This window comes from Salvelinus fontinalis, chromosome 12, assembly GCF_029448725.1.
Source record: "Salvelinus fontinalis isolate EN_2023a chromosome 12, ASM2944872v1, whole genome shotgun sequence".
Classification (NCBI taxonomy): domain Eukaryota; kingdom Metazoa; phylum Chordata; class Actinopteri; order Salmoniformes; family Salmonidae; genus Salvelinus; species Salvelinus fontinalis.
In genome coordinates this window covers 45182073-45207894 of record NC_074676.1, presented here as the reverse complement: position 1 = coordinate 45207894, position 25822 = coordinate 45182073, and the positions used below count along the sequence as shown (strand labels likewise).

At 43.9% G+C, this 25822-nt stretch overlaps 1 protein-coding gene across 1 annotated transcript in view; it reads left to right on the top strand.

The window, feature by feature from the left end:
* The first annotated feature begins 16642 nt into the window (after positions 1-16642).
* Positions 16643-25822, top strand: part of LOC129867491 (nuclear receptor subfamily 5 group A member 2-like) — a 61213-nt gene continuing 52033 nt past the window's right edge. The window contains exon 1 of the mRNA XM_055940933.1: positions 16643-16782. Coding sequence (XP_055796908.1) covers positions 16675-16782 — 108 coding nt within the window. The 5' untranslated portion in view covers positions 16643-16674. The remainder of the gene's footprint in view (positions 16783-25822) is intronic.

Here is a 25822-nt window from a genome sequence, read left to right as displayed (position 1 = left end):
GTAGTGACGGTACCATTTGTATGTAGCGACGGTATCGTTTGTATGTAGCGACGGTATCGTTTGTATGTAGCGACGGTACCGTTTGTATGTAGCGACGGTACCGTTTGTATGTAGCGACGGTATCGTTTGTATGTAGCGACGGTATCGTTTGTATGTAGCGACGGTATCGTTTGTATGTAGCGACGGTATAATTTCTATTTAGCGACGGTATCGTTTGTATGTAGCGATGGTATTGTTTGTATGTAGCGACGGTATCGTTTGTATGTAGCGACGGTATTGTTTGTATGTAGCGACGGTATTGTTTGTATGTAGCGACGGTATTGTTTGTATGTAGCGACGGTACTGTTTGTATGTAGCGACGGTATTGTTTGTCTGTAGTGACGTACAGTGGATGTAGCGACGGTATCGTTGTATGTAGCACGGTATCGTTGTATGTAGCGACGGTACCGTTTGTATGTAGCGACGGTACGTTTTGTATGTAGCGACGGTATCGTTTGTATGTAGCGACGGTATTGTTTGTATGTAGCGACGGTACTGTTTGTATGTAGCGACGGTATCGTTTGTTTGTAGCGACGGTATCGTTTGTATGTAGCGACGGTACTGTTTATATGTAGCGACGGTATCGTTTGTATGTAGCGACGGTACTGTTTCTATGTAGCGACGGTATCGTTTGTATGTAGCGACGGTATCGTTTGTATGTAGCGACGGTATCGTTTGTATGTAGCGACGGTATCATTTCTATTTAGCGACGGTACCCGTTTGTATGTAGCGACGGTATTGTTATAATGTAGCGACGGTAATCGTTTGTATGTAGCGACGGTATCGTTTGTATGTAGCGACGGTATCGTTTGTATGTAGCGACGGTATCGTTTGTATGTAGCGACGGTATCGTTTGTATGTAGCGACGGTACCGTTTGTATGTAGCGACGGTATTGTTTCTATGTAGCGACGGTATCGTTTGTATGTAGCGACGGTATTGTTTATATGTAGCGACGGTACCGTTTGTATGTAGCGACGGTACCGTTTGTATGTAGCGACGGTATTGTTTGTATGTAGCGACGGTATCATTTCTATTTAGCGACGGTACCGTTTGTATGTAGCGACGGTATTGTTTGTATGTAGCGACGGTATCGTTTGTATGTAGCGACGGTATCGTTTGTATGTAGCGACGGTATCGTTTGTATGTAGCGACGGTATTGTTTGTATGTAGCGACGGTATTGTTTGTATGTAGCGACGGTATCGTTTGTATTTAGCGACGGTATCATTTCTATTTAGCGACGGTACCGTTTGTATGTAGCGACGGTATTGTTTGTATGTAGCGACGGTATTGTTTGTATGTAGCGACGGTATTGTTTGTATGTAGCGACGGTATCATTTCTATTTAGCGACGGTACCGTTTGTATGTAGCGACGGTACCGTTTGTATGTAGCGACGGTATTGTTTGTATGTAGCGACGGTATCGTTTGTTTGTAGCGACGGTATCATTTCTATTTAGCGACGGTACCATTTGTATGTAGCGATGGTATCGTTTGTATGTGGCGACGGTACTGTTTGTATGTAGCGACGGTACCGTTTGTATGTAGCGACGGTACTGTTTATATGTAGCGACGGTATCGTTTGTATGTAGCGACGGTATCATTTCTATTTAGCGACGGTACCATTTGTATGTAGCGATGGTATCGTTTGTATGTAGCGACGGTACTGTTTGTATGTAGCGACGGTACCGTTTGTATGTAGCGACGGTACTGTTTATATGTAGCGACGGTATCGTTTGTATGTAGCGACGGTACCGTTTGTATGTAGCGACGGTACCGTTTGTATGTAGCGACGGTACCGTTTGTATGTAGCGACGGTACTGTTTATATGTAGCGACGGTACCGTTTGTATGTAGCGACGGTATCGTTTGTATGTAGCGACGGTATCATTTCTATTTAGCGACGGTACTGTTTATATGTAGCGACGGTACCGTTTGTATGTAGCGACGGTATTGTTTGTATGTAGCGACGGTATCATTTCTATTTAGCGACGGTACTGTTTATATGTAGCGACGGTACCGTTTGTATGTAGCGACGGTATCGTTTGTATGTAGCGACGGTATTGTTTGTATGTAGCGACGGTATCGTTTGTATGTAGCGACGGTATCGTTTGTATGTAGCGACGGTATCGTTTGTATGTAGCGACGGTATCGTTTGTATGTAGCGACGGTATTGTTTGTATGTAGCGACGGTATCGTTTGTATGTAGCGACGGTATCGTTTGTATGTAGCGACGGTATTGTTTGTATGTAGCGACGGTATCGTTTGTATGTAGCGACGGTATTGTTTGTATGTAGCGACGGTATCGTTTGTATGTAGCGACGGTATCGTTTGTATGTAGCGACGGTATTGTTTGTATGTAGCGACGGTATCGTTTGTATGTAGCGACGGTATCGTTTGTATGTAGCGACGGTATTGTTTGTATGTAGCGACGGTATCGTTTGTATGTAGCGACGGTATCGTTTGTATGTAGCGACGGTATTGTTTGTATGCAGCGACGGTATCGTTTGTATGTAGCGACGGTATCGTTTGTATGTAGCGACGGTATCGTTTGTATGTAGCGACGGTATCGTTTGTATGTAGCGACGGTATTGTTTCTATGTAGCGACGGTATCGTTTGTATGTAGCGACGGTATCGTTTGTATGTAGCGACGGTATTGTTTGTATGTAGCGACGGTATTGTTTGTATGTAGCGACGGTACTGTTTATATGTAGCGACGGTACCGTTTGTATGTAGCGACGGTATCGTTTGTATGTAGCGACGGTATTGTTTGTATGTAGCGACGGTACTGTTTGTTTGTAGCGACGGTTTCGTTTGTATGTAGCGACGGTATCGTTTGTATGTAGCGACGGTACTGTTTGTATGTAGCGACGGTACTGTTTGTATGTAGCGACGGTACTGTTTGTATGTAGCGACGGTACTGTTTGTATGTAGCGACGGTATCGTTTGTATGTAGTGACGGTATCATTTCTATTTAGCGACGGTATCGTTTGTATGTAGCGACGGTATCGTTTGTATGTAGCGACGGTACCGTTTGTATGTAGCGACGGTATCGTTTGTATGTAGCGACGGTACTGTTTGTATGTAGCGACGGTATCGTTTGTATGTAGCGACGGTACTGTTTGTATGTAGCGACGGTACCGTTTGTATGTAGCGACGGTATCATTTCTATTTAGCGACGGTATTGTTTGTATGTAGCGACGGTATCGTTTGTATGTAGCGACGGTATCGTTTGTATGTAGCGACGGTACTGTTTGTATGTAGCGACGGTACCGTTTGTATGTAGCGACGGTACTGTTTGTATGTAGCGACGGTATCGTTTGTATGTAGCGACGGTACCGTTTGTATGTAGCGACGGTATCATTTCTATTTAGCGACGGTATTGTTTGTATGTAGCGACGGTATCGTTTGTATGTAGCGACGGTATTGTTTGTATGTAGCGACGGTACTGTTTGTATGTAGCGACGGTATCGTTTGTATGTAGCGACGGTACTGTTTATATGTAGCGACGGTACCGTTTGTATGTAGCGACGGTATCGTTTGTATGTAGCGACGGTACTGTTTGTATGTAGCGACGGTATCGTTTGTATGTAGCGACGGTACTGTTTGTATGTAGCGACGGTACCGTTTGTATGTAGCGACGGTATCATTTCTATTTAGCGACGGTATTGTTTGTATGTAGCGACGGTATCATTTCTATTTAGCGACGGTATCGTTTGTATGTAGCGACGGTACCGTTTGTATGTAGCGACGGTATTGTTTATATGTAGCGACGGTATTGTTTGTATGTAGCGACGGTATCATTTCTATTTAGCGACGGTATCGTTTGTATGTAGCGACGGTATTGTTTATATGTAGCGACGGTACTGTTTCTATGTAGCGACGGTATTGTTTGTATGTAGCGACGGTATCGTTTGTATGTAGCGACGGTATCGTTTGTATGTAGCGACGGTATCGTTTGTATGTAGCGACGGTATCGTTTGTATGTAGCGACGGTATCGTTTGTATGTAGCGACGGTATCGTTTGTATGTAGCGACGGTACCGTTTGTATGTAGCGACGGTACTGTTTATATGTAGCGACGGTATCGTTTGTATGTAGCGACGGTACCGTTTGTATGTAGCGACGGTACTGTTTGTTTGTAGCGACGGTTTTGTTTGTATGTAGCGACGGTATCGTTAGATAACAACTTCTGTCCATCATGTATTCAGTAAATTCATTCTCCATTTTGGATGTGTGGTGTCTTTGACTGTAGCCCCGTTAAATATACACACATAAGTTGTTAATTATTTACGTAAAAAGTTTTGCCTGAAATGTTGGCTGTATGGTTCATGTACATACTGTATATAATTATTTCTTAGTTCATTTAACCACATAAATCTTTCATTTCGGGTGATTCTTTTTTTCCCCATTGGTGTGGGAAGGTCTGCTCCTTTCTGGTAAATGTTCTGTATAGCGTCTTTAAGTCAATGCAAAAATCTACCTACTATCACACATAAAAGTAGTCCACTAACATGGCTTACTAAGCATGGCTAATAATGGCTGTACTTGGGGCAAGATATCCTTCCACCAGAGATGCATCTCTAATTTCTCCAGCGGATCCATATCAATGCGGAGGCGTGATGAGGTCAGGTCCGTACAGGAAGGACCTTATTAGAGCTCCACTTTTTATTTTTCCCTTTGCTATTGTGGTTGGAGGAGCTCCAATCGAACGCAGTGTGTTCTTAAGGTCATAGGTCTGCCTCCAGAGTCTGTTAATGCGGTCACCGTGGGAACTGATCAATCTCCTTGCCTCAGCATTATCGATCACAATCTGATGCTCTGTGAGACACACACACACACACACACACACACACACACACACACACACACACACACACACACACACACAATCCCCCCTTCTCTCCGGCCACTCAGAGAGCCAGACGGTCACCTCTACCCAAAAGGAGCCAGTCCGAAGCCTCTGACGCTGATTCTTTATTCTGTTCTTTAATTCATATATTTATACACTGAGTATAAACAGAAATCATTAAGGACACCATCCTAATATTGAGTTGCACCCCCATCAGTGTAAACTGTTGTTTTGAGGGTGAAATTTCAACCACAGGAGTCATTATTGTTACCAATTTTCAACATAGACAAACCTTGGATAAAATATGTTGAATTTGTGCCTTAGAAAAACAACGTCAGATCTTCAACGTTATATCCACTATAAACAAAAGGCTGTGCAGCACCTCCTACTGGCGAGTCAGTCTGTCTACAGCTATTTATTTGGTCTCCCATCCAGAGTTTTAACAAAGCCCAGCTTAGCTTTGATATTTGTCACTGACTACTATCAATGTGCTGTCTTGATTATTGAGAGGTCACTTAATAACTAAATACACTGAGTGTACAAAGCATTAAGGACACCTTTCTAATACTGAGTTGCACCGCCTCAATTCGTCGGGGCATGGGCTCTACAAGGTGTCGAAAGCATTTCACCGTCCAAATGGCACAGATACACAATCCATGTCTCAATTGTCTCAAGGCTTACAAATCCTTCTTTTAACCTGTCCGCTCCCCTTCATCTACACTGATTGAAGTGGATTTAACAAGTGACATCATGAAGGGATCATAGCTTTCACCTGGTCAGTCTGTCATAGACAGAGCAGGTGTTCATAATGTTTATATATCTTTGCCATTTTGTTGAATTTTTGACTTGTCCGCTATAAAGTCAAAGTTGTGTGGTTGTCCATCATACAGAGCAAACGCTCATCTGTTGATCTTGTTTAAAGGTTAGAACATAAAAATATAATCTCTCTGACACATTGTCAGAGGGGGTATGAGTTATCTTCTCTCTGACACATTGTCAGAGGTGGTATGAGTTATCTTCTCTCTGATACATTGTCAGAGGGGGTATGAGTTATCATCTATCTGACACATTGTCAGAGGGGGTATGAGTTATCTTCTCTCTGACACATTGTGAGAGGTGGTATGAGTTATCTTCTCCCTGACACATTGTCAGAGGGGGTATGAGTTATCTTCTCTCTGACACATTGTCAGAGGGGGTATGAGTTATCTTCTCTCTGACACATTGTCAGAGGTGGTATGAGTTATAATCTCTCTGACACATTGTCAGAGGGGGTATGAGTTATCTTCTCTCTGACACATTGTCAGAGGTGGTATGAGTTATCTTCTCTCTGATACATTGTCAGAGGGGGTATGAGTTATCATCTATCTGACACATTGTCAGAGGGGGTATGAGTTATCTTCTCTCTGACACATTGTCAGAGGGGGTATGAGTTATCTTCTCTCTGACACATTGTCAGAGGTGGTATGAGTTATCTTCTCCCTGACACATTGTCAGAGGTGGTATGAGTTATCTTCTCTCTGACACATTGTGAGAGGTGGTATGAGTTATCATCTCCCTGACACATTGTGAGAGGTGGTATGAGTTATCTTCTCTCTGACCCATTGTCAGAGGGGGTATGAGTTATCATCTATCTGACACATTGTCAGAGGGGGTATGAGTTATCTTCTCTCTGACACATTGTGAGAGGTGGTATGAGTTATCTTCTCCCTGACACATTGTGAGAGGTGGTATGAGTTATCTTCTCCTGACACATTGTGAGAGGTGGTATGAGTTATCATCTATCTGACACATTGTCAGAGGGGGTATGAGTTATCTTCTCTCTGACACATTGTGAGAGGGGGTATGAGTTATCATCTATCTGACACATTGTCAGAGGTGGTATGAGTTATCTTCTCTCTGACACATTGTGAGAGGTGGTATGAGTTATCATCTATCTGACACATTGTCAGAGGGGGTATGAGTTATCTTCTCTCTGACACATTGTGAGAGGGGGTATGAGTTATCATCTATCTGACACATTGTCAGAGGGGGTATGAGTTATCATCTCTCTGACCCATTGTGTACAGTAGGCTTAATATCTATATTGCTGTTTTGAGACATACCGAAATATCTGTATAGGGTTTCTTTTGGCCCAGGTCCCAGTTTTTCAAAAGTGATCTAAACTGGGCCCTGGGGATAGGCCTGCATACTTTCACCAAGGTTACCTGATATAATATTTAGAATACTTCTAAACAGGTGCAAGGGGGAAGGGGATTTCAAGCATGTGTGTGATCTACCTGCCATATGCCCTGGTATATTCTGCACTGAATGGTCTGGCTCCAAGACTAGGATATGAGAGAGAGAGAGAGAGAGAGAGAGACAGAGAGAGAGAGAGAGAGAGAGAGAGAGAGAGAGAGAGAGAGAGAGAGAGAGAGAGAGAGAGAGAGAGAGAGAGAGAGAGAGAGAGAGAGAGAGAGAGAGAGAGAGAGAGAGAGAGAGAGAGAGAGAGAGAGAGAGAGAGAGAGAGAGAGAGAGAGAGAGAGAGAGACTATGGAACCCAAAGCTTTTACTATCTCTTCCTGGAATATACAAGGTCTGAGGTAATCTGCCTTTGGCCTAAAGAGCAGGAACCCAGACTTCATCAAAGAAATTAGAAATACAGACATTGTCATCCTACAAGAAACATGGTATAAAGGAGACGGACCCACTGGTTTCCCTCTAGGTTACAGAGAACTGGTAGTCCCATCCACCAAACTACCAGGTGTGAAACAGGGAAGAGACTCAAGGGGTATGCTAATTTGTTATAGAGCAGACCTAACCCACTCTATTAAATTAGTCAAAACAGGATCATTTTACTTCTGGCTAGAAATGAATAAGGAAATGATCTCAACAGAGAAATAAGTCCTGATATGTGCTCCCCCCAAAATAATACCCATACTTCCTCTGTAAAAACAATGTGCTGAGCAAATGTCAAATGGGCTTTTTACCAAATTACCATACGACAGACCACGTATTCACCCTAATTTACAAACAAACAAAGTCTTCACATGCTTTGTTGATTCCAAAAAAGCTTTTGACTCAATTTGGCATGAGGGTCTGCTATACAAATGGATGGAAAGCGGTGTTGGGGAAAAACATAAGACATGAAATCCATGTACACAAACAACAAGTGTGCTATTTAAATTGGCAAAAAACAAAAGAAAATCCCCAAGGGGCCATGGGGTGAGACAGGGATGCAGCTTGAGCCCCACCCTCTTCAACATATATATCAACAAATTGGCGAGGGCACTAGAACAGTCTGCAGCACCTGGCCTCACCCGACTAGATTCTGAAGTCAAATGTCTACTGTTTGCTGATGATCTGGTGCTTCTGTCACCAACCAAGAAGGGCCTACAGCAGCACCTAGATATTCTGCATAGATTCTGTCAGACCTGGGCCCTGACAGACCTGGGCCCTTACAGACCTGGGCCCTGACAGTAAATCTCAGTAAGACAAAAACAATGGTGTTCCAAAAAAGGTCCAGTTGCCAGGACCACAAATACAAATTCTATCTAGACACCGTTGCCCTAGAGCACACAAAAAACTATACATACCTCGGCCTAAACATCAACATCACAGGTACGTAACTACCACAAAGCTGTGAACGATCAGAAAGACATTGCAAGAAGGGCCTTCTACGCCATTTAAAGGAACATGAAATTCAACACACCAATTAGGATTTGGCAAAGAATACTTGAATCAGTTATAGAACACATTGCCCTTTAATGGTTGTGAGATCTGGGGTCTGCTCACCAACCAAGAATTCACCAAATGGGACAAACACCAAATTGAGACTCTACATACAGAGTTCTGCAAAAATATCCTCAGTGTACAATGTAAAACACCAAATAATGCATACAGAGCAGAATTAGGCCGATACCCAGAAAATAATTAGGCCAATAATACAGAAAAGAGCCGTTAAATTCTACAACCACCTAAAAGGAAGCGATTCCCAAACCTTCCATAACAAAGCCGTCACCTACAGAGAAATAAACCTGGAGAAGAGTCCCCTAAGCAAGCTGGTCCTAGGGCTCTGTTCACAAACACAAACACACCCCACAGAGCTCCAGGACAGCAACACAATTAGACCTAATCAAATCATGAGAAAACAAAAAATAATTAATTGACTCATTGGAAAATATTAACAAAAAAACAGATCAAACTAGAATGCTATTTGGCCTTAAACAGAGAGTACACAGTGGCAGAATACCTGACCACTATGACTGACCCAAAATTAAGGAAAGCTTTGACTATGTACAGACTCAGTGAGCATAGGCTTGCTTTTGAGAAAGGGCATCGTAGGCAGACCTGGCTCTCAAGAGAAGACAGGCTATGTGCACACTGCCCACAAAATGAGGTGGAAACTGAGCTGCACTTCCTAACCTCCTGCCAAATGTATGACCATATTAAAGACACATATTTCCCTCAGATTACACAGACTCACAAAGAATAAGAAAACAAACCCAATTTTGATTAACTCCCATATCTACTGGGTGAAATACCACAGTGCGCCATCACAGCAGCAAGATTTGTGACCTGTTTCCACAAGAAAAGGGCAACCAGTGAAGAACAAACACCATTGTAAATGCATCCCTTAAGTGTATTTAATTTACCTTAATTTACCTTAATTTACCTTAATTTACCTTAATTTACCCTAATTTACCTTAATTTCCCTTAATTTCCCTTTTTTACCCTTAATTGTATTTTAAAAAATGTTAATCCGACACAACTACTTTATCTGCTCTATAAATGCCATTTCTATCTGAAAGCGATGCTGTGACATCATACCCAGCATGCTTATCCCCCCTAGCCACAGCGGGAGATGGACCAGGGTCCAAACGGAGCCTCTGCCATGACAAACAGACTGGGATATTTCCACAGGATCAGGGAGAGCAGAGAGTACAGATAGAACTGCCAGACTAATGGTTTAGTTAATCCCCCGTCCACTAGGCCCTGTCCCCGGGGAGACTGGAACCTTGCCTGGCTGGCTGGTCACAGGTCACATACAGCACATCCCAGGGATTTACTCACTCACTAAGGCTATTTTACCATCCATTATAGCCCAATAGAAATAGAATTACTAGAAAAGGAAATATCCCATTCAAGTACATTAGAGCGATATGATTACACCACTCTATTTTGTTTGTTTCAATTGTTTTAAAACATTCTCGGTATTGTACAATAGGTGTGTTACCACATGATTGTGGAAGATTGTTCTTGTAGTTATCAACCATTATTGATTAGATTAAATTTGGGCATGGCTTTCTACAGAATCAAAAAAAAAAAAAAAAATGGAGAACAAAGCGAATCCAAATACAAACACCTACATCTGAACAATTTGTCTATGGTAGAATGTGTTGTGAAGTAAAAACAGGCTGAGCAACAGCCTGAAAACAGTGGAACCTACTCTAGGAGAATTCATTGCTAGCTATCACCAGGTGAGTAGTATCCTATACGAAGCCTGTTCGCCACCAGAACAACAGATGCCAACAGAAGACAACCTCAAACGATGCCATGCTTGAGAGTCCCCTCGTTGAAGTGCACTTCAAACTTCACCTGTAGTGCTCAGAGAGAACATTAATACAAGACTAGTTAGTCCGAGGGGGGGGGGGGGGGGCTCTCCACACATAGAGAGAGAGATATATGTTAGATCTTCTTCTATGTAAATATTATTTTGGAATAATGGACTCACAACGTTTGCGGGCCAAAACACAATGCTATTCACTTTGTTCATGAAGGAGCACTTAAAGGGGATTATATTCATCGGTTCATTAGGCCACATCATAAAAGGAGCTTCTTATTAAAATCAGATCCAGCTGTCTAACCTCGTTAGGCCGCGGTACCCACAACACTTAACAGTAATCGTTGCTTTCGACCAAAAACAGCACAGAAAAGAAGAAGAAAAACTATTTTATATATATATATATGCTTCGCCACATCTTCCGGTTTTGACTCCAGACCCTTATCAGCATTATTATCAGTGATGTCTTCTTAGCAGGGGACGATGAATGAATGAATTAATACATATTAGTGTTGGGTCCTCCAGACACACCATTCCTAATTCATTTACATTCCCGAAAATGTGTATTTTTCTATTTAATTTTCTCTACATCCCTTAAGTCCTTATAAGTCTCTCTCACTCTATCACTCACTCTATCACTCTCTCACTCACTCACTCACTCACTCACTCACTCACTCACTCTCTCACATTCCCCCTCTTATTTCATAGTCTGCCTCTTTCTCTCTCTCTGTGTGAAGTACAACACATTCATCTGTGCTTGTGGTTAAGCGATTGATCTGGGCATTGATCCCTCTTGCCTGAATGGCCGTAAAGGTGTTAAATTGATTTCTGGGAGGATATGTATTTTTCATTACAAGCACTGTGAGAAGTTTCTACTTAAAAATAAGAAAATAAGCAGTGATGCTATTAAAATATTGAAAAAGTACACCTTGAAAATAGCCTTAAATGTTTGGAATAGTTTGGGCCTATCTGAGGAATAATGCTCGTCTTAAAGGGCCTATTCGACTGCTCTCAGTGCCAAACCCAAAGCTAACAAGGTAAAGCCTTGGTCATAACTGTTTTATGATTTCGCTGTTGCGCGGAGTGTTCCAGTCAGACCAATAGACAGGGATGGGTAGTGTCTACTGAGTGTGCCACAGCTCTGTACACTACAGATACAAAGTGCACTACAGATACATTCTGGAAGTTTAGCTGCTATTTGTTCTTCACCATCTGGTTTTTCAGAAAAAAAATCTAATCTGAATGTACCTGTTTTAATGATAGTGGTCAGTTTCATAGTTTTGATGATGAAACTGTGAAGTACGTTTTCTGCAGTCGGATGAAGTATGATTCTACTAATGCTATCATCCATGTTCTCTACTGTTTATAGCCTGGTATGATCAATATCATCCATGTTCTCTACTGTTTAGTGCTTGGTATGATCAATATCATCCATGTTCTCTACTGTTTATAGCTTGGTATGATCAATATCAGCCATGTTCTCTACTGTTTATAGCCTGGTATGATCAATATCATCCATGTTCTCTACTGTTTATAGCTTGGTATGATCAATATCATCCATGTTCTCTACTGTTTATAGCTTGGTATGATCAATATCATCCATGTTCTCTACTGTTTATAGCTTGGTATGATCAATATCATCCATGTTCTCTACTGTTTAGTGCTTGGTATGATCAATATCAGCCATGTTCTCTACTGTTTATAGCTTGGTATGATCAATATCATCCATGTTCTCTACTGTTTATAGCTTGGTATGATCAATATCAGCCATGTTCTCTACTGTTTATAGCTTGGTATGATCAATATCATCCATGTTCTCTACTGTTTATAGCTTGGTATGATCAATATCATCCATGTTCTCTACTGTTTAGTGCTTGGTATGATCAATATCAGCCATGTTCTCTACTGTTTATAGCTTGGTATGATCAATATCATCCATGTTCTCTACTGTTTATAGCTTGGTATGATCAATATCATCCATGTTCTCTACTGTTTAGTGCTTGGTATGATCAATATCATCCATGTTCTCTACTGTTTATAGCCTGGTATGATCAATATCATCCATGTTCTCTACTGTTTATAGCCTGGTATGATCAATATCATCCATGTTCTCTACTGTTTAGTGCTTGGTATGATCAATATCATCCATGTTCTCTACTGTTTATAGCTTGGTATGATCAATATCATCCATGTTCTCTACTGTTTATAGCTTGGTATGATCAATATCAGCCATGTTCTCTACTGTTTATAGCCTGGTATGATCAATATCATCCATGTTCTCTACTGTTTAGTGCTTGGTATGATCAATATCATCCATGTTCTCTACTGTTTATAGCCTGGTATGATCAATATCATCCATGTTCTCTACTGTTTATAGCTTGGTATGATCAATATCACCCATGTTCTCTACTGTTTATAGCCTGGTATGATCAATATCATCCATGTTCTCTACTGTTTATAGCTTGGTATGATCAATATCATCCATGTTCTCTACTGTTTATAGCTTGGTATGATCAATATCAGCCATGTTCTCTACTGTTTATAGCCTGGTATGATCAATATCATCCATGTTCTCTACTGTTTAGTGCTTGGTATGATCAATATCATCCATGTTCTCTACTGTTTATAGCCTGGTATGATCAATATCATCCATGTTCTCTACTGTTTATAGCTTGGTATGATCAATATCAGCCATGTTCTCTACTGTTTATAGCCTGGTATGATCAATATCATCCATGTTCTCTACTGTTTAGTGCTTGGTATGATCAATATCATCCATGTTCTCTACTGTTTATAGCCTGGTATGATCAATATCATCCATGTTCTCTACTGTTTAGTGCTTGGTATGATCAATATCATCCATGTTCTCTACTGTTTAGTGCTTGGTATGATCAATATCAGCCATGTTCTCTACTGTTTATAGCCTGGTATGATCAATATCATCCATGTTCTCTACTGTTTAGTGCTTGGTATGATCAATATCATCCATGTTCTCTACTGTTTATAGCCTGGTATGATCAATCTCATCCATGTTCTCTACTGTTTATAGCTTGGTATGATCAATATCAGCCATGTTCTCTACTGTTTAGTGCTTGGTATGATCAATATCATCCATGTTCTCTACTGTTTATAGCTTGGTATGATCAATATCAGCCATGTTCTCTACTGTTTAGTGCTTGGTATGATCAATATCATCCATGTTCTCTACTGTTTAGTGCTTGGTATGATCAATATCATCCATGTTCTCTACTGTTTAGTGCTTGGTATAATCAATATCAGCCTGGCCGACCTCCTAAATTACACGTGTTATTGGATCGATATAGTTCAATCAACTGTAACACTTATTTAAAAACTTTATTGGGCCATGTTATTGTCTAAAGCTGTTGGCTTTTGGCTACATGTTATTTTATTTACAACACGTTCACATTCCAGTTCTCAGGAACAGAATACAGAACAGAGACAGGAAATAAATCCCCTCCCTTGTCAGACCACTCCTTGTATCTGAGTGGACAGACAGATGGACTTGTGAAATCCAGAGCTTGTTGGGTTCCACCATGTGACAGTGCAAAGGAAAGTATTGTCAGGGACTGGCACTTAAAGGGGTTGGCGATACCTCTCCACGCCTCACTTTGCTCGTCTTGTCTCGGTCGCTGTGCGGGTGACTCTCGTTCCCGCCTCAAGTCCCCCACGTCTCCCCTTGATAACCTGGCTCTGTCTGAAGTGATGCTGCCAGGAAGGATTCTCTGTCAGGGGTGATGCTGCCAGGAAGGATGCTCTGTCTGGAGTGATGCTGCCAGGAAGGATGCTCTGTCAGGGGAGATGCTGCCAGGAAGGAAAATATGTCAGGGGTGATGCTGCCAGGAAGGAAGTTCTGTCTGGAGTGATGCTGTCAGGAAGGAAGTTGTGTCTGGTGTGATGCTGCCAGGAAGGAAGTTCTGTCTGGAGTGATGCTACCAGGAAGGAAGTTCTGTCTGGAGTGATGCTGCCAGGAAGGAAGTTATGTCTGGAGTGATGCTGCCAGGAAGGAAGTGTGAGGACGTCTCCCTTTGATGGGGACCCCGGCACTCGCCAGGACCCCTGACAGGTCTGAAGAGCAGGATCTAACTGCCCATCTTTCTCTCTCTCTCTCTCTCTCTCTCTCTCTCTCTCTCTCTCTCTCCTCTCTCTCTCTCTCCTCTCTCTCTCTCTCTCTCTCTCTCTATCCTCTCTCTCTCTCTCTCTCTCTCTCTCTCTCTCTCTCTCTCTCTCTCTCTCTCTCTCTCTCTCTCTCTCTCTCTCTGAGAGGGTATTTAACTAGTCATGCTGACAGAGACAGGGATGGGGGATCAAAGTACAGTAAGAAGTACACTCGTTCGCCCACGCCTTCCTCACGCCCTCCCCCTACCTCCCTCCCTCCCTGATGGTTTTACTGACTGCATTAGAATGTTGCTCTCGTATGTCGCCTCCAGTCACCCGCCCCACAGAAAGGAAGGATGAGAGAGAAAAAACACAGGAATCACAGGGACTGTCAGAATTTGTGGTAAAGGTCACTGCGGCTTTGTTGTATTTTGTCCTATCTCACTTTGATTAAAAGAGGAATGAGACATGCAATGTTGATACAGTAGACAGACAGTCAGTCAGTCTCGGCTTGAGTCTCTCCTATGCTGTTCTATAACCTTGCTCCTCCAAGCCAGCTCTCAGTCTATAGTGCCATTGTTATGCCTGGGTGGAGGCTAAATAACTCCTCTGCAGTCAAAACAATCCGTCTCAACAACAGTTACGCTGACACTACCACAGTGTCATTCAAGGTAATCATGTGTTTTTACGTACAGTAGAATATCCGTTAGCTCAGTGACATCACAGCTCTTCGATTTGAAACAAATGGCGTCGTTTACAAAGTTCCATAATAGATTACAGCGTTCCTTTCTCCACCAATTGTACCGTACCTGTTAGTGAGGCAGTTTACCATAGATCTGCATTCTTATGTAAAAACTTATTGATGTTTTAGAGTGCGAGGTCACAGACCTTAACTGTTAACCCAACGATTCTCTCAGACTCATGCAAAGCGCATTTCGCCACAACAACACCAACCCGAAGCGTTTTGCGAAGCCGACACCTTTCGACAAACAGTGTCACCCTCGATACTATTTATCTGACTTGCGGGATGGAAAAAAGGAGGGGTGAGAGAGAAATCTCCATCTTTTTCCTCATTCTTTTGCTTCTGAATGTGGCCTTTCTGTGTTCTTTCTGTGTTTGTGGCTACAGTGTGGAATGATTAACACGCTGAGCCCTGAGAAGTAACTGGTCCACAATGGATGGGTTGTTGCAGTGTATCAGACTACCTTCACCGTGCGTCAGTCACCGGGATGGGAGACACCAGCCCCCTTGTTGCTGAGAAACTCGCTACTTAATCACTGAGAACTGTGAAATCACTCAGCCACTGGTGGCACTGGGCAAACAGATAACACCAGTGATAGTTGACAAACAGGGACGTGCACGGGCTCTTTGAAATCCCGGCGTTGTGGATGTGTTTGAACGTGGAAGTACGGGACGACGGTTATGTGATACTGCAGTATAGTGTGAGATTGTCTACCTTCACGAGTGATGTAGTGATAAAATAGGTGGGTCAACTCTTATCGCAGCTCCCTATACTTTCAATGTAGTTTTCTGAAAAAATGTGGATGAACTGCATTTACCCTCCACTACACACCTGACCCTCCACCAGAATAGGACTCCCGAGTGGCGCAGGGGTTTGAGGCACTGCATCTCAGTTGTAGAGGTGTCACTACAGTCCCTAGTTCAAATCCAAGCTATATCACATCCGGCTGTGAGTCCCATAGGGCGGCGTACAGTTGGCCCAGGGTAGGCTGTCATTGTAAATAAGAATGTTTTCTTAACTGACTTGCCATGTTAAATAAATGTTCAAATCGGTTTTTTTTTAAATGACAAATTAAATTTAAAATAGCGATCAACACTAGTCAATCTAGTTGTGCCTACTTGTCAAAACCACAAAAGTGTTGTAGCTCGCTTCACCCGAAAACCTTTCACTAAGAGAATATTGTCAGGGAGTTGTTTTCATGTATCGTTTTGTATCCTTTTTATTTAAAAGGCGGAATAAACGTAGCATGACAAGTTGGCACAGCATTATCATTAGCATCGTTATCATTAGCATCGTTATCATTCGCATCATTATCATTAGCATCAAAGTCAACAAAAGACCTATTCTTTTCTCTTTTCTCCCTTTGTCTCACGAACAGGTGGACGACCAAATGAAACTCCTCCAGAACTGCTGGAGCGAGCTCCTCATCCTCGACCACATCTTCCGTCAGGTGATGCACGCCAAAGAGGGCTCCATCCTATTGGTCACCGGACAACAGGTAAGTCACCTGACTCCCCAAAACCCCGCCTGCCCGGGCCCCTCGCCTTCTCCCCACACCCTCCCCCTAGACCTCATCAGACACTCAGCACGTGCACATCAACACCCTTTAAAACGCTATCGACCACACCGGCTCCCCGCGCAGTCACCGCTCCATTAAAAATAGATTACGCTTATAGGTATAAGCTAATGTGACCAGAATAATCAATTATGCATTTTCTCTTTTTTTCCCTTTTTTTTTGTTGCATCAAGCAAGACTCCTAATGGCGAATAAATAAAGTGCTTGGTTAAGCATGCCTGTGGAGTCATAGCAGTAGAGAAAAAAAATGCCTATTATGATTTACCTTTGCGGTGCCCCAGAGGAGCCTGCGAGGGCTGACGCCCGAGGCTCCTGACGAGGCCCTCAACACAGCCTGTGATTCCTCAGTCAGTATGTCAACTGGCAGAGAGGGGGAAAAGGATGCTTGTTATGGGCTCAGGAACGCCCGACACGTCTGTCAGTGAGAAAAAGAACACTTCATTATTGATGGGCCGGGTGTTCCCGAAACGTTGCTCTTCAACAAAATGTTTTCCAACAATAGATGAGGGCATTCATATTTAGGCGAGGCGAGGAGGGTCTGTTGACCTCTGATTATTAGTGGTCAGGAAGTTGACCTCTGATTATTAGTGGTCAGGAAGTTGACCTCTGATTATTACTGGTCAGGAAGTTGACCTCTGATTATTAGTGGTCAGGAAGTTGACCTCTGATTATTAGTGGTCAGATAGTTGAGGAGGAGGAGGAGACAGAGGGAGGACGAAGAGACAGAGGGAGGACGAGGAGACAGAGGGAGGACAAGGAGTAGGAGACAGGGGAGGAGTAGGAGACAGAGGGAGGAGTAGGAGACAGAGGGAGGGGGAGGAGGATACAGAGGGAGGAGGAGGAGGAGACAGAGGAAGGAGGTGGAGGAGACAGAGGAAGGAGGAGGAGGAGATGCGGGGAGGAGGAGACAGGGGAGGAGGAGGAGGAAACAGGGGAGGAGGAGGAGACAGAGGGAGGAGGAGGAGACAGGGAGGAGGAGACAGAGGGAGGAGGAGGAGACAGAGGGAGGAGGAGGAGATGGAGGAGGAGGAGACAGAGGGAGGAAGAGGAGGAGACAGAGGGAGGAGGAGGAGACGGGGGAGGGGGACAGTCAGGGGAGGTTTAGGACTAGGTCTAGTTTGCATATTTTGGTTAATGAACAGCTGGTGTTGGGGGGCCACAGGGGGATCATGGAGGGGGGACCAGGGAGGGGTGAATCAGGGAGGGGGACCAGGGAGGGGGAACCAGGGAGGGGTGAATCAGGGAGGGGGACCAGGGAGGGGGGACCAGGGAGGGGTGAATCAGGGAGGGGGACCAGGGAGGGGGGACCAGGGAGGGGTGAATCGGGGAGGGGGACCAGGGAGGGGGACATGGGAGGGGGACATGGGAGGGGGACCAGGGAGGGGTGAATCAGGAAGGGGTGAATCAGGGAGGGGGACCAGGGAGGGGGACCAGGGAGGGGTGAATCAGGGAGGGGGACCAGGGAGGGGGACCAGGGAGGAAGACCAGGGAGGGGGACCAGGGAGGGGGACCAGGGAGGGGTGAATCAGGGAGGGGGACCAGGGAGGGGGACCAGGGAGGGGTGAATCAGGGAGGGGTGATTCAGGGAGGGGAACCAGGGAGTGGTGGTGCCACCACCACTATAACCACCACCACTAAAACCACCACAACTATAACCACCACCACTATAAACACCACTATAACCACCACCACCACTATAACCACCACCACTATAACCACCACCACTATAACCACCACTATAACCACCACCACTATAACCACCACCACCACTATAACCACCACCACTATAACCACCACTATCACCACTATAACCACCACCACTATAACCACCATCACTATAACCACTACCACTATAACCACCACTATAATCACCACTATAACCACCACTATAACCACCAACACCACTATAACCACTACCACTATAACCACCACCACTATAACCACCACCACTATAACCACCACCACTATAACCACCACCACTATAACCACCAACACCACTATAACCACCACCACTATAACCACCACCACTATAACCACCACCACCACCACTATAACCACCACCACTATAACCACCACCACTATAACCACCACCACTATAACCACCACCACCACCACTATAACCACCACCACTATAACCACCACCACTATAACCACCACCACTATAACCACCACTATAAACACCACTATAACCAACAATATAACCACCACCACTATAACCACCACCACCACCACTATAACCACCACCACCACTATAACCAACAATATAACCACCACCACTATAACCAACACCACTATAACCACCACCACTATAACCACCACCACTATAATCACCACTATAACCACCACCACTATAACCACCACCACTATAATCACCACTATAACCACCACTATAACCACCACCACTATAACCACCACTATAACCACCACTATAACCACCACCACTATAACCACCACCACTATAACCACCATCACTATAACCACTACCACTATAACCACCACCACTATAATCACCACTATAACCACCACCACTATAACCACCACCACTATAACCACTACCACTATAACACCCACTATAACCACCACCACTATAACCACCACTATAACCACTACCACTATAACCACCACCACTATAACCACCACCACTATAACCACCATCACTATAACCACTACAACTATAACCACCACTATAACCACTACCACTATAACCACCACTATAACCACCACCACTATAACCACCACTATAACCACCACCACTATAACCAATACCACTATAACCACCACTATAACCACCACCACTATAACCACCACTATAACCACTACCACTATAACCACCACCACTATAACCACCACCACCACTATAACCACCACCACTATAACCACCACCACTATAACCACCACTATAACCACCACCACTATAACCACCACCACTATAACCACCACCACTATAACCACCACCACTATAACCACCACCACTATAACCACCACCACCACTATAACCACTACCACTATAACCACCAACACCACCACTATAACCACCACCACCACTATAACCACTACCACTATAACCACCACCACTATAATCACCACTATAACCACCACCACTATAACCACCACTATAACCACTACCACTATAACCACCAACACCACCACTATAACCACCACCACCACTATAACCACCAGCACCACTATAACCACCACCACTATAACCACCATCACTATAACCACCACCACTATAACCACCACTATAACCACCACTATAACCACCACCACTATAACCACTACCACTATAACCACCACCACTATAACCACCACTATAACCACCACCACTATAACCACCACCACCACTATAACCACCACCACTATAATCACCACTATAACCACCATCACTATAACCACCACCACTATAACCACCACCACTATAACCACCATCACTATAACCACCACCACTATAACCACCACCACTATAACCACCACCACTATAACCACCACCACTATAACCACCATCACTATAACCACCACTATAACCACCACCACTATAACCACCACCACTATAACCACCATCACTATAACCACCACCACTATAACCACCACCACTATAACCACCACCACTATAACCACCACCACTATAACCACCACTATAACCACTACCACTATAACCACCACCACTATAACCACCACCACTATAATCACCACTATAACCACCACCACTATAACCACCACCACTATAACCACCATCACTATAACCACTACAACTATAACCACCACTATAACCACTACCACTATAACCACCACCACTATCACCACCACCACTATAACCACCACTATAACCACTACCACTATAACCACCACTATAACCACCACCACTATAACCACCACCACCACTATAACCACCACCACTATAATCACCACTATAACCACCACCACTATAACCACCACCACTATAACCACCACCACCACCACTATAACCACCACCACTATAACCACCACCACTATAACCACCACCACTATAACCACCATCACTATAACCACCACCACTATCACCACTACCACTATAACCACCACCACCACTATAACCACCACCACTATAACCACCACCACTATAACCACCACCACCACCACTATAACCACCACCACTATAACCACCACCACTATAACCACCACTATAACCACCACCACTATAACCACCATCACTATAACCACCACCACTATAACCACCAACACCACTATAACCACTACCACTATAACCACCACCACTATAACCACCACCACTATAACCACCACCACTATAACCACCACCACTATAACCACCAACACCACTATAACCACCACCACTATAACCACCACCACTATAACCACCACCACCACCACTATAACCACCACCACTATAACCACCACTATAAACACCACCACTATAACCAACAATATAACCACCACCACCACCACTATAACCACCACCACTATAACCACCACCACTATAACCACCACCACTATAACCACCACCACTATAACCACCACCACTATAACCACCACCACTATAACCACCACCACTATAACCACCACCACTATAACCACCACCACTATAACCACTACCACTATAACCACCACCACTATAACCACCACCACCACTATAACCACCACTATAACCACCACCACTATAACCACCACCACTATAACCACCACCACTATAACCACCACCACTATAACCACCACCACTATAACCACCACTATAAACACCACCACTATAACCACCACTATAACCACCACCACCACCACTATAACCACCACCACTATAACCACCACCACTATAACCACCAACACCACTATAACCACCACCACTATAACCACCACCACTATAACCACCACCACCACCACTATAACCACCACCACTATAACCACCACTATAAACACCACCACTATAACCAACAATATAACCACCACCACCACCACTATAACCACCACCACTATAACCACCACCACTATAACCACCACCACTATAACCACCACCACCACTATAACCACCACCACTATAACCACCACCACTATAACCACCACCACTATAACCACCACCACTATAACCACCACCACTATAACCACCACCACCACCACTATAACCACCACCACTATAAACACCACTATAAACACCACTATAACCACCACCACTATAACCACCACCACTATAACCACCACTATAACCACCACCACTATAACCACCACCACCACCACTATAACCACCACCACTATAAACACCACTATAAACACCACTATAACCACTACCACTATAACCACCACCACTATAACCACCACCACTATAACCACCACTATAAACACCACCACTATAACCACCACCACTATAACCACCACCACCACCACTATAACCACCACTATAACCACCACCACCACCACTATAACCACCACCACTATAACCAACAATATAACCACCACCACTATAACCACCACCACCACCACTATAACCACCACCACTATAACCAACAATATAACCACCACCACTATAACCACCACCACTATAACAACCACTATAACCACCACCACTATAACCACCATCACTATAACCACTACCACTATAACCACCACCACTATAATCACCACTATAACCACCACCACTATAACCACCACCACTATAACCACTACCACTATAACACCCACTATAACCACCACCACTATAACCACCACTATAACCACTACCACTATAACCACCACCACTATAACCACCACCACTATAACCACTACCACTATAACCACCACCACTATAACCACCACCACTATAACCACCACCACTATAACCACCACCACCACTATAACCACCACTATAACCACCACCACTATAACCACTACCACTATAACCACCACTATAACCACCACTATAACCACCACTATAACCACCACCACTATAACCACTACCACTATAACCACCACTATAACCACCACCACTATAACCACCACCACTATAACCACCACCACTATAACCACCACTATAACCACCACTATAACCACCACCACTATAACCACCACCACTATAACCACCACCACTATAACCACCACTATAACCACTACCACTATAACCACCACTATAACCACCACCACTATAACCACCACTATAACCACCACCACTATAACCACTACCACTATAACCACCACTATAACCACCACCACTATAACCACCACTATAACCACTACCACTATAACCACCACCACTATAACCACCACCACCACTATAACCACCACCACTATAACCACCACCACTATAACCACCACCACTATAACCACCATCACTATAACCACCACCACTATAACCACCACCACTATAACCACCACCACTATAACCACCACCACTATAACCACCACCACTATAACCACCACCACTATAACCACTACCACTATAACCACCACCACTATAATCACCACTATAACCACCACCACTATAACCACCACCACTATAACCACCACCACTATAACCACTACCACTATAACCACCACTATAACCACCACCACTATAACCACCACCACTATAACCACCACCACTATAACCACCACCACCACTATAACCACCACTATCACCACCACTATAACCACCACCACTATAACCACCACCACTATAACCACTACCACTATAACCACCACTATAACCACCACCACTATAACCACCACCACTATAACCACCACTATAACCACCACCACTATAACCACTACCACTATAACCACCACCACTATAACCACCACCACTATAACCACTACAACTATAACCACCACTATAACCACTACCACTATAACCACCACCACTATAACCACCACCACCACTATAACCACTACAACTATAACCACCACTATAACCACTACCACTATAACCACCACCACTATAACCACCACCACTATAACCACTACAACTATAACCACCACTATAACCACTACCACTATAACCACCACCACTATAACCACCACCACTATAATCACCACTATAACCACCACCACTATCACCACCACCACTATAACCACCACTATAACCACTACCACTATAACCACCACTATAACCACCACCACTATAACCACCACCACCACTATAACCACCACCACTATAATCACCACTATAACCACCACCACTAAAACCACCACCACTATAACCACCACCACTATAACCACCACTATAACCACCACCACTATAACCACCACCACTATAACCACCACCACTATAACCACCACCACTATAACCACCACCACCACTATAACCACCACCACTATAACCACCACCACTATAACCACCACCACTATAACCACCACCACTATAACCACCACCAGTTATAACCACCACCACTATAACCACCACCACTATAACCACCACCACCACCACTACTACTATAACCACCACCAGTTATAACCACCACCACTATAACCACCACCACTATAACCACCACCACTATAACCACCACCACTATAACCACCACCAGTTATAACCACCACCACTATAACCACCACCACTATAACCACCACCACCACCACTACTACTATAACCACCACCACTACTACTATAACCACCACTATAACCACCACCACTATAACCACCACCACTATAACCACCACCACCACCCCTTTTCCACCACCAATGCAACCACCACCACCACTATAACCACCACCACTATAACCACCACCACTATAACCACCACCACTATAACCACTACCACTATAACCACCACTATAACCAATACCACTATAACCACCACCACTATAACCACCACCACTATAACCACCATCACTATAACCACCACCACCACTATAACCACCACCACTATAACCACCACCACTATAACCACCACCACTATAACCATCACTATAACCACTACCACTATAACCACCACCACTATAATCACCACTATAACCAACAATATAACCACCACCACCACCCCTTTTCCACCACCAATGCAACCACCACCACCACTATAACCACCACCACTATAACCACTACCACTATAACCACCACTATAACCAATACCACTATAACCACCACCACTATAACCACCACCACTATAACCACCATCACTATAACCACCACCACCACTATAACCACCACCACTATAACCACCACCACTATAACCACCACCACTATAACCATCACTATAACCAATACCACTATAACCACCACCACTATAACCACCACCACTATAACCACCACCACTATAACCACCACCACTATAACCACTACCACTATAACCACCACTATAACCACCACCACTATAACCACCACTATAACCACCACCACCACTATAACCACTACCACTATAACCACCACTATAACCACTACCACTATAACCACTACCACTATAACCACCACCACTATAACCACCACCACTATAACCACCACCACCACTATAACCACCACCACTATAACCACCACCACTATAACCACCACTATAACCACCACCACTATAACCACCATCACTATAACCACCATCACTATAACCACTACCACTATAACCACCACCACTATAACCACCACCACCACCACTATAACCACCATCACTATAACCACTACCACTATAACCACTACTATAACCACCACCACCACTATAACCACCACCACCACCACTATAACCACCATCACTATAACCACCACCACTATAACCACTACCACTATAACCACTACTATAACCACCACCACTATAACCACCACCACTATAACCACCACCACTATAACCACCACTATAACCACCACCACTATAACCACCACCACTATAACCACCAGCACTATAACCACCACCACTATAACCACCACTATAACCACCACTATAACCACCACTATAACCACCACTATAACCACCACTATAACCACCACCACCACCACTATAACCACCACCACTATAACCACCACCACTATAACCACTACAACTATAACCACCACTATAACCACTACCACTATAACCACTACCACTATAACCACTACCACTATAACCAC